The sequence below is a fragment of the Lithobates pipiens genome, unplaced genomic scaffold (genome assembly GCF_037356315.1).
Source record: "Lithobates pipiens isolate NorthernLeopardFrog02 unplaced genomic scaffold, aLitPip1_a1.2 Scaffold_13, whole genome shotgun sequence".
NCBI classification, from domain to species: domain Eukaryota; kingdom Metazoa; phylum Chordata; class Amphibia; order Anura; family Ranidae; genus Lithobates; species Lithobates pipiens.
In genome coordinates this window covers 446,518,314-446,530,721 of record NW_027507718.1, presented here as the reverse complement: position 1 = coordinate 446,530,721, position 12,408 = coordinate 446,518,314, and the positions used below count along the sequence as shown (strand labels likewise).

At 44.1% G+C, this 12,408-nt stretch overlaps 1 protein-coding gene across 5 annotated transcripts in view; it reads right to left on the bottom strand.

The window, feature by feature from the left end:
- Window positions 1-8,439, bottom strand: part of LCORL (ligand dependent nuclear receptor corepressor like) — a 140,312-nt gene extending 131,873 nt beyond the window's left edge. Inside the window, exon 1 of one of the 5 annotated variants that reach the window (XR_013272365.1) lies at window positions 8,273-8,434. Coding sequence is in view for 3 of the 5 variants with exons in the window: in XM_077477726.1 (XP_077333852.1) it covers window positions 8,277-8,391 (115 nt within the window). In the remaining 2 variants the exon portion in view is untranslated. Of the gene's footprint in view, window positions 1-8,272 lie in introns of all 5 variants that reach the window. The other 4 variants (XR_013272364.1, XM_077477726.1, XM_077477727.1 and 1 more) reach the window with 4 other exon arrangements.
- Between the last annotated feature and the right edge of the window lie 3,969 nt (window positions 8,440-12,408).

The following is a 12,408-nucleotide window of genomic DNA, read 5'->3' as shown; positions in this document are numbered from 1 at the left end:
TTGACCAAACGACTGGCATGGCAGATCCCACTTTCCAGCAAAAGTCACAGTACAGCAGGTCATCCATCTAAAAATTAGCCATTCTCAACCAGGGTTCCTCCAGACTAGAGGGTTGACTTCAGACTTGATGGTGCCTGCATAACTCCAGGGTCAATCCCACTTGAAAGAGGCAGCTGCCTGAACCCAATGACTTGCCTATACCAGGAATAGCGAAAAGGGAACATGTACTTGCGAGACACATTTTCAGGGCCACAAGACAATCGCAAAAGCGAGGAATATAACCCTGCATGGTACATTAGTAAGCGAAAAGCGCACAGCAATACTCACATGACAAATTCTACACATCCTGGTTGAACCAGTTGCCATAAATGCGATCGCCTACGCATTTTCTGAACTTGTAGGTCTCTACATTTGCCTAGCTATGCCTGCCATGAGCCTCCCAAGGGGATTCCTATGCCCTCCCCACTACCCCTTCTTCCCTCTTTTACTTTGGTGCCATCTATTGCTCTTAATGCTGGACCAATACATTATCTTCCTGTCCCCATGAGGTTTAACTCTTTCAATGTCTATGTGCTCTACTCTTGGGCAGTTTTTAGCACTGAATAGGACAGTTCTTTTAGTAGTCCCATTGCAATTTAGCTTGGCCTTCATCTCATACACACATCAACCTCAGGTGCTGCTCTGGATACCTTTATTTGACCTCAGAACTAACTGGGTTCTTGAAGCAAATATGTCCTATGTATTTAAAGGTTAAGAGCTTAAACTTTTTCTTACCTTCCAAGTGCAAACTGTTGTATCGGCATTCTAAAGACTAGTACACAGAGGCCGAATGTTGGGTGGCATTGGCCAGTTCAATAGAAAGCAGCCAACATTCGGCCTATGTGTACTGGAGTTGGACCAGCTTCTGTCAAAGGGGCATAACCACAAAGGATCTGCCAATTGACTCCTAATCATGCTCAGTCAATGGCTGAGAGCGCTGACCAGAACGTTCTGGTGGGGGACATTGTTAGCACATCGGCTCTGACCCGAGCAGTCAGTTTTTTCGTTCAGCCCACTTTTTTTTTTTTTTTTTTTTTTTTAAATGACTAGTGTGTACGAGGCTTAACTCTAAAGCTGCTAGATGGTCAAACATACATCTACAAAATGTATGTTTGACTGTGATGTAGATGGTCTGGTCTATTGCTATATCCCACTCAGGACTCGTCAAAATGTTTTTCGCGTTTAAAAACCTTCTTCCAAAAAAAATTAATATCATTGTGAAAGAAAATTTCAAGGGTTCCTCTGGGGTAAAAAGGTTGAGAAAGGCTGGTCTAAGCCATGTCTCAGCCTAGACGGACTTCTTCACATGCCCTCTGTCACAAATAATGCAATGAAGTCATATGGAGATCTGAGGGTGTGTCTAGCCCTAAGCAAACACAGGTTTCCAAACCATCAGTATCTGCACAAGATCCAACAATGGTTGCAGTAGTAGAGCTGGAGACTAAACTTAATAAAAAAAAAAAAAAAAAAAAAAATACATTTTATTACAAGTGATCTGCACACTGAGATTTTGGAATAAACTTTTGTACAAAAATTTGTGTGAAAATTCTCAGTACCTGATGACAAGGAATTAACAGATGATATTCAAAAGTACTTTGTTTGCCTTCAACATTCACTTTTGAAAGGAGTGTACTTTAACCACTTCCCGACCAGCGCACGACGATGTACGTCGACAGAATGGTACGGGCAGGCATATTGGCGTACAGGTACGTCCAATATTCGATGCCGCCCTGCCATCGGGAGCGCACCGCCGGCGGCGCGCTCCAGCGCTGGTCGGGACCCCCGCGATCATCTCACGGAGCGGCCGAATGGAGGAAATGCTGTATAAACAACATTTCTCCATTCTGCCTAGCAACTAGTGACGCTTATCTCTGCTCCATGTGATTGGAGCAGAGATCAGTGTACACTAAATGAAAGCCCAACCCCCCCACAGTTAGTAACACACCCCTAGGAACACTTAACCCCTACACTGCCACCCACTGGTTAACCCTTTCACTGCCAGTGTCATTTACATTTATATAGCAGTGATTACTGTATAAATGACAATGGTCCCAAAAATGTGTCAAAAATGTCCAATGGGTCCCCCACAATGTCGCAGTCACAATATAAATCGCAGATCGCCGCCATTACTAGTAAAAAAAATAATAAAAAATTATTAATAAAAATGCTATAAAACTATCCCTATTTTGTAAACGCTATAACTTTTGCGCAAATCAATAATTGCTTATTGCGATTTTTTTTACCAAAAATATGTAGAATACGTATCGGCCTAAACTGAGGGAAAAAAATGTTTTTTTATATATTTTTGGGGGATATTTATTATAACAAAAAGTAAAAAATAATGCGTTTTTTTCAAAATTGTCGCTCTATTTTTGTTTATAGCGCAAAAAATAAAAACCGCAGGGGTGATCAAATACCAAAAGAAAGCTCTATTTGTGGGAAAAAAAAGGACGTCAATTTTGTTTGGGAGCCACGTCGCACGACCGTGCAATTGTCAGTTAAAGCGACGCAGTGCCGAATCGCAAAAAGTGGTCTGGTCTTTGACCAGCAAAATGGTCCGGTCTGCAAGTGGTTAAAAAAAAAAAAAAAATTACTATTAGAAATTAATTTGAGAAGAAAAAAAAAAAAAAAAAAAAAAGCCCAACACACTTTTCCCATTCTGCCTCTGAATTTTCTCATCACCGTGGTCAAAAATAAACAGAGATTTGAATCCTCCAAGGGACAGAAAAAAATCAAACAAATGTTCTTAAAATGATTACGCTCAAACTAAATTCTACAAGTGTATGGCCAGCTTTACACGTTACCAGGAGCCATAAAAAAAAAAAAGGGTTCAACATGCACAACGAGGACCATTTTCTGAAACTGCCAAGGATAGGTTGGGAGGTTAGGTCTGTACAAAAACTAGCAGAATGATCCTTCAACATAGACCTAAGCATCTAGGTTTCCTTTTTTTTTTTTTTTTTTTTTTTAAAGTAATGAGGCATTAGGAAGAGTGGGTAAGTATGTCTAAAGTGAAGAAACTTACCTCTCAAATAAAATGAAAGCGGGAGTAAACCCAGTTTCAAAACACTTACATTGCCGGCATGCCGGAAATGCTAACTTTCACATTGGTTGTGCTCTCAACCAAACCATCCAATGGCTGGTTTCATAACTGATCACATGTGCAGCATTATGGCAGTTGGTCCTTGCTTCTATAATGGAAGCCCCAATTTCAAATCCCAGCCTATAGTACTTTACTGAATATATTGGGTACGATTTACTAAAACCGGAGAGTGCAAAATCTGGTGTAGCTGTGCATGGTAGCCAATCAGCTGCCAGGTTATTTTGTCAAAGCTTAATTTAAAAAGGCTGAAGTTAAAAGCTGATGATGATTCCATGTGTAGCTGCACCAGATTTTGTACTCTTGTTTTTTAGTAAATCAACCCCTGTGCATAAAGACGTTTCCAAAATGGAAGATTATGCCCACGCAGTAGTTGTCTTTTGTTGCAAACGTGTGCTCATTATCTGCTTTTCAATGCGTACGTCAACATTAAATCATATAGCATATGCAGCCACAGTATTCTTCTCTTATTTTGTCTTTCCTGTCAAAATGCATACATGCCTCAAAAGCTTTAGAAATACCCACACTAGATTCACAATGTGTACACACCCAAAATAAACATAACAAAGATGTCAACTTTCGTGAAAGAAGAATAAAATAAATACACACAATTAAGTGGTTAGCACTTCTGCCTTGTAGCACCGGGGACCTTGGCTCACATTCTGCTCAGGATTGCATGGAGTTTGCATGTTCTCCCTCCTGTATCTTCCCACACTCCAAAGATGCGCCTGTAGGTTAACGGTTTCCTGTCTAAATTGTCCCTAGTATGGTGCAAGAATGCATGCGAGTAAGGGACCTTAGATTGTAAGCTCCTTGAGGGCAGAGACTGATGCGAATGTAAAATATAGAAAGTGCGGCATACATTTTCGGCACTATATGGCTTTCTCCTACTCTGACCACCTTTACGCAATCCTTGAAAACTAAATTTTTTCCAGGGAAGTCCATCACGCCTCCACCTAACAACTTTTCCCATCAGCTTCACAGTTGTTACCTTTTGTATAACTTGCCCCACCCCATTATTAGATTGTAAGCTCTTATGAGCAGGGCCCACTTAACCCTCTTGTAACTGTAGTCTACCTTTATATTGTAAAGGACTAGAGAGAGATCTTTTTCTATCTAATTGAGAGAAGAGATATAGATATATTTTTTTTCTTTGCATTGTCATAAAAAAAAAAAAAAAATGTAAGTGCACATAGTACAGTAGCCCATAAAATCCAACAAACTTTTTTTTACTGCTCTAAACTTATAAAAGATGTAATCTGATTGGTTACCCAAGACTCCTGCACTTTGCTCTTTTACTTAAAGAAAATCAGCAAGTGACATAAAAGTACAAAAATATTTTACTATACAACACACAGACAGACTCCGGAAAATGTTGCAATGATAAAATCTTCATGTAAATAGATTCCCCCCCCCCCCCCATTTCAATGGGGTGCTTTGCATTGCGTTGCCTAGGGAAAGCGCATCGGTCATCTCCTAATGTAACAGCCTGACATGAAACATATTTGCAAACAGACGACGAAAATACATTGGGTTTCATTTCCAAAACACAGCATTACTAAGGTGATGGTTGCATACCAAATCTTTGCTGTGCTTATAAGCTAAAATAAATAAAACATCTCCAAAAGGAAAAAGGGTGAAAGAAAAACAAACATGGAAAAAAAAACAAAAAAAAAAAAGATAAATCAACACTTTAAACAGTTCTATAAAGCCACCAATCAAATAAAACAAGCTCAACTGCCCCCGTTCATCTACCTTATGTCCATAATATTATCTGTCGTTAGCTTTCATGTAAAGGAGATGGAACAATAGGACCCCTTCCCCCACCCAAAAAAAAAAAAAAAAAAAAATGTTTAATTAGAATTAAGCCACGCTGCTGGCAAGGGATTGCTCGACAATGCAGTCCCAAGGCACATTTAAAGAGGAAAAAAAAAAAAAAAAAAACACACACACACACACACACACACACATCACTCGTACAAACACAAGCATGCTTCTCAATATTGCTAAAATCATTATATAATATGTAAGGTAAGAGGCAGCAATAGGGATCGCAGCTGTACAGTGGACAATGACAAAAAAGTAGCCTTGTTTATATCTGACTACATGTGACTGATACGCCTACCTTCACTGGTCTATGGCTGTAAAGCACTGCGTCTTAGGTGAGCCTGGAGAAAGCAGCCAACAAGGGGTTAATCATAGTTCAGCTGCCAGAGGGGGTCCCTGACCTATCCCCCCCTCCTACTGCAGATGCAATGGAGATTTTCCTGCCAGAACCAGAGCTGCAGTACATACAGGCTTAGCAGGAGGTGTGTCCTCCATATCCTTAAAGTGCATCTCCCTTTAAGCTAGGTTACTGCTAACCGAACCAGTTAACTCTAGATGATGCAATGATCCCCAGCCGATTCATTCCACCCCCCCCCCCCCCCCCCCTTCCTAATAAAAATAGTAAAGAAAAAAAAAAAGACCTGGAGTCAATAACTTAGAGCACTCAATGTAAATAGAAGCGCACGCCGAGCTCAGCTGTCACCAAACAGTTAAACAGGATACATCTACCCAGCGGCCCTGGCTGAGCATATTTCAAAATCAACACTAGAGCATATTCAGACACCTCCCTGACATTAGATTGGGTGGGGTCAGGAGATTTGAAGATCCGGGGCACAGGTCACATCTGACAGGCAGGGATAAGACAAAAACACACAAGTCACCGGAGAGGTTAGCAGGACGTGTATTTAGGCTCATTTACATAGATCTTCCTAATCCTGCACTGTTCCAATGAAGGCAGCCCAGGCACACCAAGGGGATTATTCTTAGCAGATGGACACAGATGCATCTATAGGGGACCGACAATTCTGCTCAAACATCAAAAATAAAAATAAAAATATGGTTGGGTCACTTAAATTGTAACATATTTAACGAGCGGCCTATGGATCATTCTGATAACACCTGGGATGACGAGGACTGTGGATGTAGTTTACCACCCGTGACTGAAGCCGATCCTCAAAAGATCGTAGCCCGTATACAATGGCGCCATACACGGCATCTGTGCGGCAAGTCAGATCATAGAATGTCTAACAATCGCACCTTCTGATAGAACTGCCTTAAAAAGTACTTCTGTCGGACACCAAACTGTCACCTTTAATGCACATAAACCATATGTCACCTACAATTATATTCTATATACTTCTACACATATTAGGAATGAGTTACCTGAATACAAAACACCTACAATGATCAGGCCATACAGATCTAGAATGTATATACACATAGGATAGTGCATGCAACTAAACACACAGCGGCGGGGGCTCCCAGTGCGATCCTAGAAGACCTATTACCAGGAATTACACCTTCAAAGTACAATGGGGAAGACTCAGAAAAGTTACGTGCCTGATGTATTTTTTTCCAGAAAAGGTTCACGTTCCGTCGCTGTTCACTGCCATGTTGTGGTTTTGCTTTAACTGACTTTAAATGACAGATGACAGTTGGTCATTCCCCTCCCCCACGTATCTGAACAGGTCTTACCAAAAGCAACACTAATCCGGGCACTTTGCTGTGTTTGAAAAGGACGGCTCCGTATTGTGTGTGAAACCCTTAAAGTGCGCTGCCTACCCAACTACAATAATACACATACCTAGAGAGCCATGATGATCACCCACAAAGCCAGATCACAGCTCATCTCACACAAAAAGAAAGCCCAGGTCCAGTGCAGGGGAGTGCTGACATAATTATGGCATGGGGGGGAGGGGAGGCAGAGATCAGGAATGAAAAAGTGTAGAAATAGGGATGAGGTAGGGTGGCAGGGAGAAGGGATCAGGTATGAAGGGAGTGAAGGTAAAGGAGGCAGGGATCAGGTATGAATGGAAAGAAAGTATAGAGAGGAGGACCGGGTTAGATGGCAGGGAGAAGGGATCAGGCACAATAGCAAGGATCAGGTTTGAAGGTAGTGATGGTATAGAGGCGGGTAGGGTGGCAGGGATCGGGTACGGCCTAAAGGATCGGGTAGGGTGGCAGGGATCTCGTATGGAGGAAAAGATCAGGAGAACTGAGGTAGGGATCAGGTATGGAGGAGAGTCAGTTACGATCAGGTATGATAAATGGATCAGTTACGGAGAAAAGGGGATCAGGTACAGAGGGAGTAATGAGCTAGTATGCGGCGGGATTATGTAGGAAAAGAGGTAAGATGATGTAGTATGTGGTAGGATATGGCGGGATGAGGTAGTATGCAGGCAGATGAGGTGGGATCTTGTGTACTACATGGTGGGATCGTGCGGTGGGATCTCGTGTGGTCCGCGGTGGGATCTCGTGTGGTCCGCGGTGGGATCTCGTGTGGTCCGCGGTGGGATCTCGTGTGGTCCGCGGTGGGATCTCGTGTGGTCCGCGGTGGGATCTCGTGTGGTCCGCGGTGGGATCTCGTGTGGTCCGCGGTGGGATCTCGTGTGGTCCGCGGTGGGATCTCGTGTGGTCCGCGGTGGGATCTCGTGTGGTCCGCGGTGGGATCTCGAGTGGTCCGCGGTGGGATCTCGAGTGGTCCGCGGTGGGATCTCGAGTGGTCCGCGGTGGGATCTCGTGTGGTCCGCGGTGGGATCTCGTGTGGTCCGCGGTGGGATCTCGTGTGGTCCGCGGTGGGATCTCGTGTGGTCCGCGGTGGGATCTCGAGTGGTCCGCGGTGGGATCTCGAGTGGTCCGCGGTGGGATCTCGAGTGGTCCGCGGTGGGATCTCGTGTGGTCCGCGGTGGGATCTCGTGTGGTCCGCGGTGGGATCTCGTGTGGTCCGCGGTGGGATCTCGTGTGGTCCGCGGTGGGATCGTGTATTACTACGTGGTGGGATCTCGTGTAGTATGTGGTGTCGGAGAAGTTGCAGTAGAAGTTGAGGTGTCGGTTGGAGGAGGGGGTGGTGGGGGGTGTGGATCGCTGAACACGAGGTATTGAAGTTTCTCTCCCCGGTATAATGTAGCAGTGTGGGGCCCCCCGATGGAGGACAATGAGCTGTCAGTGAAGATGGAGGCTCCGCGGTGACAGCGGTCCCCCGTCCAGTGACACATCCCGGATACAGAGCGCTCCGCGGGTTTGTTTTGCTGACAGCCGCCCCTCCCCCCTCGGATTCCCCGCACAGCACACGGACGGGTCCCTCACCTACACAGTGGATAAGCCGGTGCCGCCACGAGTCGAGTTCCCGCCGGAATCCCTTCCTCTCCGCCGTGCACCGAGGGCTCCGGCACTGGGCAGCCATTCTGACGGTTCCCTTTTTCCATCTGCGTCTGACGTCATCGCTCGTCACTTACTACTCACTCACACACATAGAGGCACAGCGAGGGGGCGGGGCCGGCGGCGCTGATTGACAGACGCTCTGACTGAGGAGGCGCTGGGAGATGGGCGGGGTGACGGGTGATTGGCAGCTGTCAGGCCGTGGGGGAGGTGGGCGTGCCCGCCCGAAGCGTTCAACTGTCACTGTCCGGAGAAACGTGCTGCCATGGAGGAGAGGAGAGAGTGGCCGCTTCCTGTTCATTGTCAGATCGGCTTCATACTCCTCGCTGTACATTGGGCTGGAATCGTCATGGTGTGGGTGTGATAATCCTCAGCAAGTGCCAGGACTCTGCCATGGACGATAATCTCACGGATTATGGCGTGTGGCAGCTCTTGGCTGCAGGAAAGTCAGGGCCAACGTGCAACTACTTCCAGAGAGGTGGCTCAGGGACCTGTGTGTGATGGGGAGCCACTTCAAGACACTTTTACCCCCTTCCCGCCCAGGCCAATTTTCATATTTCTCACACTTTGAATGACAATTACTCTGTCATGCTACACTGCACCCTGATGACCTCTTTATTATTATTTTTTTAAACAGAGCTTTCTTTTTGCTGGTATTTAACCAGGTGACCTCTAGAAGATTTACCCCCCTTCATGACCAGGCATTTATTGTGTTGCTTTAGCTGACAATTGTGCAGCGTTGTACCCAAACAAAATTGACGTCCTTTTTTTCCCACAAATAGAGCTTTTTTTCGGTGGTATTTGATCACCTCTGCGTTTTTTTATGTTATAATCAAAAAGAGACCAACAATTTTGATCTGTTTTTTTTTTTTTAAAGAAAAGTTATTGGATGTGTTTTATAGCAGAAAGTAAAAAAAAAATATATATTTTTTTTTAAATTGTTGGTCTTTTTTTGTTTATAGTGCAAAAAAAAAGGTGATAAAATACAACCAAAATAAAGCTCTATTTGTGGGAAAAAAAACATAAATGTTATTTGGGTACAGCGCTGCAGGACCGCGCAATTTTCAGTTAAAGTTACACAGTGCCGTATCGCAAAAAATAAAGGGGAGGTAAACCTTCCTGGAGCTAAAGTGGTTAAAGTAAAGCCTCGTACACACGATTGGACTTTCCGCCAGGAAATGTTTGATGCCAGGCTGTTGGCAGAAAATCCGACCCTGTGTATGTACACTCCATCGGACAATTGTTGTTGGACTTTCCACCAACAAATGTTTGCTAGCATGTTTTTTTAATTTTCTGCCAAAAAATGTGTGTCGTCAGATTTTCCGATCGTTTGTACACAAGTCCGTCGGACAAAAGTCCAAAGTACAAACACCCATGCTCAGAAGCAGAAGCGTTCGGTCTTGCAAACTAGTGTTTGTAATGGAGAATTAACATTTGCAAATTATGAAATCTCCAAATGCAGAGCACAATTCTATTCTTCTTTAATGGGATAATAATGAAGCTGCTTTGCTGGTGATACTGATGAAGTTATTGCAAACTCATTTTCAAAGGATTTTTTTTGTAGTGATATCAAGAATAATATATATATATTTTTTTTGTGTATTATTTGTGAGAGTTACCACAACACCATTATCCCGTAGTTTTTAAGATCAAAGATACAACTATGTTGGTGTTCCTTGTCAATTTTACATCGTATTTTTTTAAATGTAACTGCCTACTCCCAAACTGCCTATAATAAATAACACGTTATCTCCTCCGATTCCGCAACATGTCTGGTTGAAGAATGGCTGTTCAGAAACGAACTGAAAAGCACGAAATAAAAAGCGCTAAATGGAAAACGTGAAAAGAAAAGCATGAATCAATACTCACCAAACTTCTAACACAAAATTAGCAGAAGGAGCCCAAAGGTTTGCCTTAAAGAGCTGAAAGACCATGTAGTACGTCTAGTATGTCCCTAAGTTTGTAATTGTTGGCCAACATTTGTGTGACTGTGTGTATGCAAGACAAGTTTGAGCCAACATCCTTCGGACAAAATTCCACAGTTTTGTTGGCCAACAATCCGACCATGTGTACGAGGCATAAGAATACACGTCTCTTGTATTTAGACAACATTTGCTTATCCCATAGCCCAGCTTAGAACATAACTGGGCAGCATGATAGTTCAAGTTTACTGAATTAAAGCTGAACTAAAGTCCACAAATACTCACCTCTACTGCAGCAATGTGATGTCCAGTTTTAGGCAGGTATAGGTTAGCTCTGCCCCAGGTGGGAAGGGTATGGATAATTATGTTCCAGGTTTTCTTTTTGGCGGGCTTTGCTGGTTCCAACACACTGGTTCTGTTAGTTATAAAAGGAGCAGGGGTCCGAACCCTGAGGGTTTGCGTTTAAAGGTATGGAAATCTATTGCTCGTCGACGTTGTATAGGTTTATCGTTCGTGTAGGTAAAAATTAGTTTTAGCTCAATACCATGTATTGTCCCCTTAGCTATAAATCTGGGTCAGGGTATAGTGACTTAGGCCTGGGTGGCTCATCTTAGCAGCTTCTCTGGTGCCTCCCTCTGTTTCCTGGGACATTGGAGAATGTTCTAGATATAGTGGGTGGAGGGTAGCAGGAGCTGTTGGGTATATTTAAGAAGGCCCCAGCCAACCCCACTAAAGGGCTGGCAGTGGACAGGCCACCTCATAAATAGGCATGAGTCATGCCAGAGAGGGGAAGTCAGGTGGAAGATGGAGTGCTGAGGAGGCTATCGGTGGCCCCTGAGGGTGCCCCCTAGGACCCTACCAAAATACACGGAGGAAGCCCTTACTGGAGGCATGGGTGCAAGGAGAGAGGACAGCGGCAGCAGGTCAGCACATCTGGGAGATCTCCTGAGAGTCAGCCCAGTGGGCTGGTGAGTGTCAGTCTGGGGGACTGTGGGGAAAAGTTAGACTGGAGGGCTAGTGAAAGGGGCTGCTGCAGCCAGGGGGCGTGGTAGAGTCTGAGGAGGTGGTGCCACAGGAGGGATGCTAGCTGGACACTGAAATTTTGTTACACAACCAAGGGGCCTCAGGTTCCTGCCTGTAATGATTCATTGCTTTAATCTGACTGAGTAACTTTAAGATATTCACAGTGTTCCATCTAGGTTCTGAGTGAGTGAGTCCTGGAGGAAGAAGTGGAGCTTTATATAGAAACTGCTTATAGGAAAAGTTGTCCCTGAAGTCAAATGGGCATTCCATAACCTCCCATCCCTATCCAAGTGATTACCCTCAATAAATAACAAAAACAAAGTCATGGACTATTTTTTGTCTCAAGAGTGTCAGGGAAAATTTGGTGTGCCTGGCTGTGCAAGGTGGGGGGATCCCAGTTTACTTGGGGCTCCTGAGGGAGTGGCGGTGCGCTACACAAGTAACTGTTGCATAGTCTACAGCTTAGATTTCTTTAGCAGCCTACAGTAAGCATGTACATGTGACAAGTACGAGAGCTTCTAGCAGGACTAGTTGTTGGCACTCTCTCCGTAAGCAGGTCCGTCTCCCATTTCAACAGAGAGCAAGTCCGCAACAATGGTCCCCAACCTGTTCATATGGTTGTGCTCATAAGTTTACACACCCTGGCAGAAGCTATGATTTCTGGGCCATTTTTTAGAAAATATGAATGATAACACAAAAACGTTTCTTTCACTCATGGTTAGTGTTTCGTTGAAGCCATTTATTATCAATCAACTTTGTTTACTCTCTTTAAATCATAATCATAACAGAAACTACCCAAATTACCCTGATCAAAAGTTTACATACCCCAGTTCTTAATACCGTACATTTTTCTTTTGTGGATGAGACACTTTATCTTCTCATTTGGTAAAGCTGCCCATTCATCTTGGCAAAAAGCCTCCAGTTCCTGTAAATTCTTGGGCTGTCTTGTATGAACTGCATGTTTGAGATCTCTTCAGAGTGGCTCAATGAAATTGAGGTCAGAAGATTGAGATGGCCACTCCAGAACTTTCACTTTATTCTGCTGTAGCCAATGACAGGTCGACTTAGCCTTGTGTTTTGGATGATTGTCATGTTGGAATGTCCAAGTACGTCCCATAC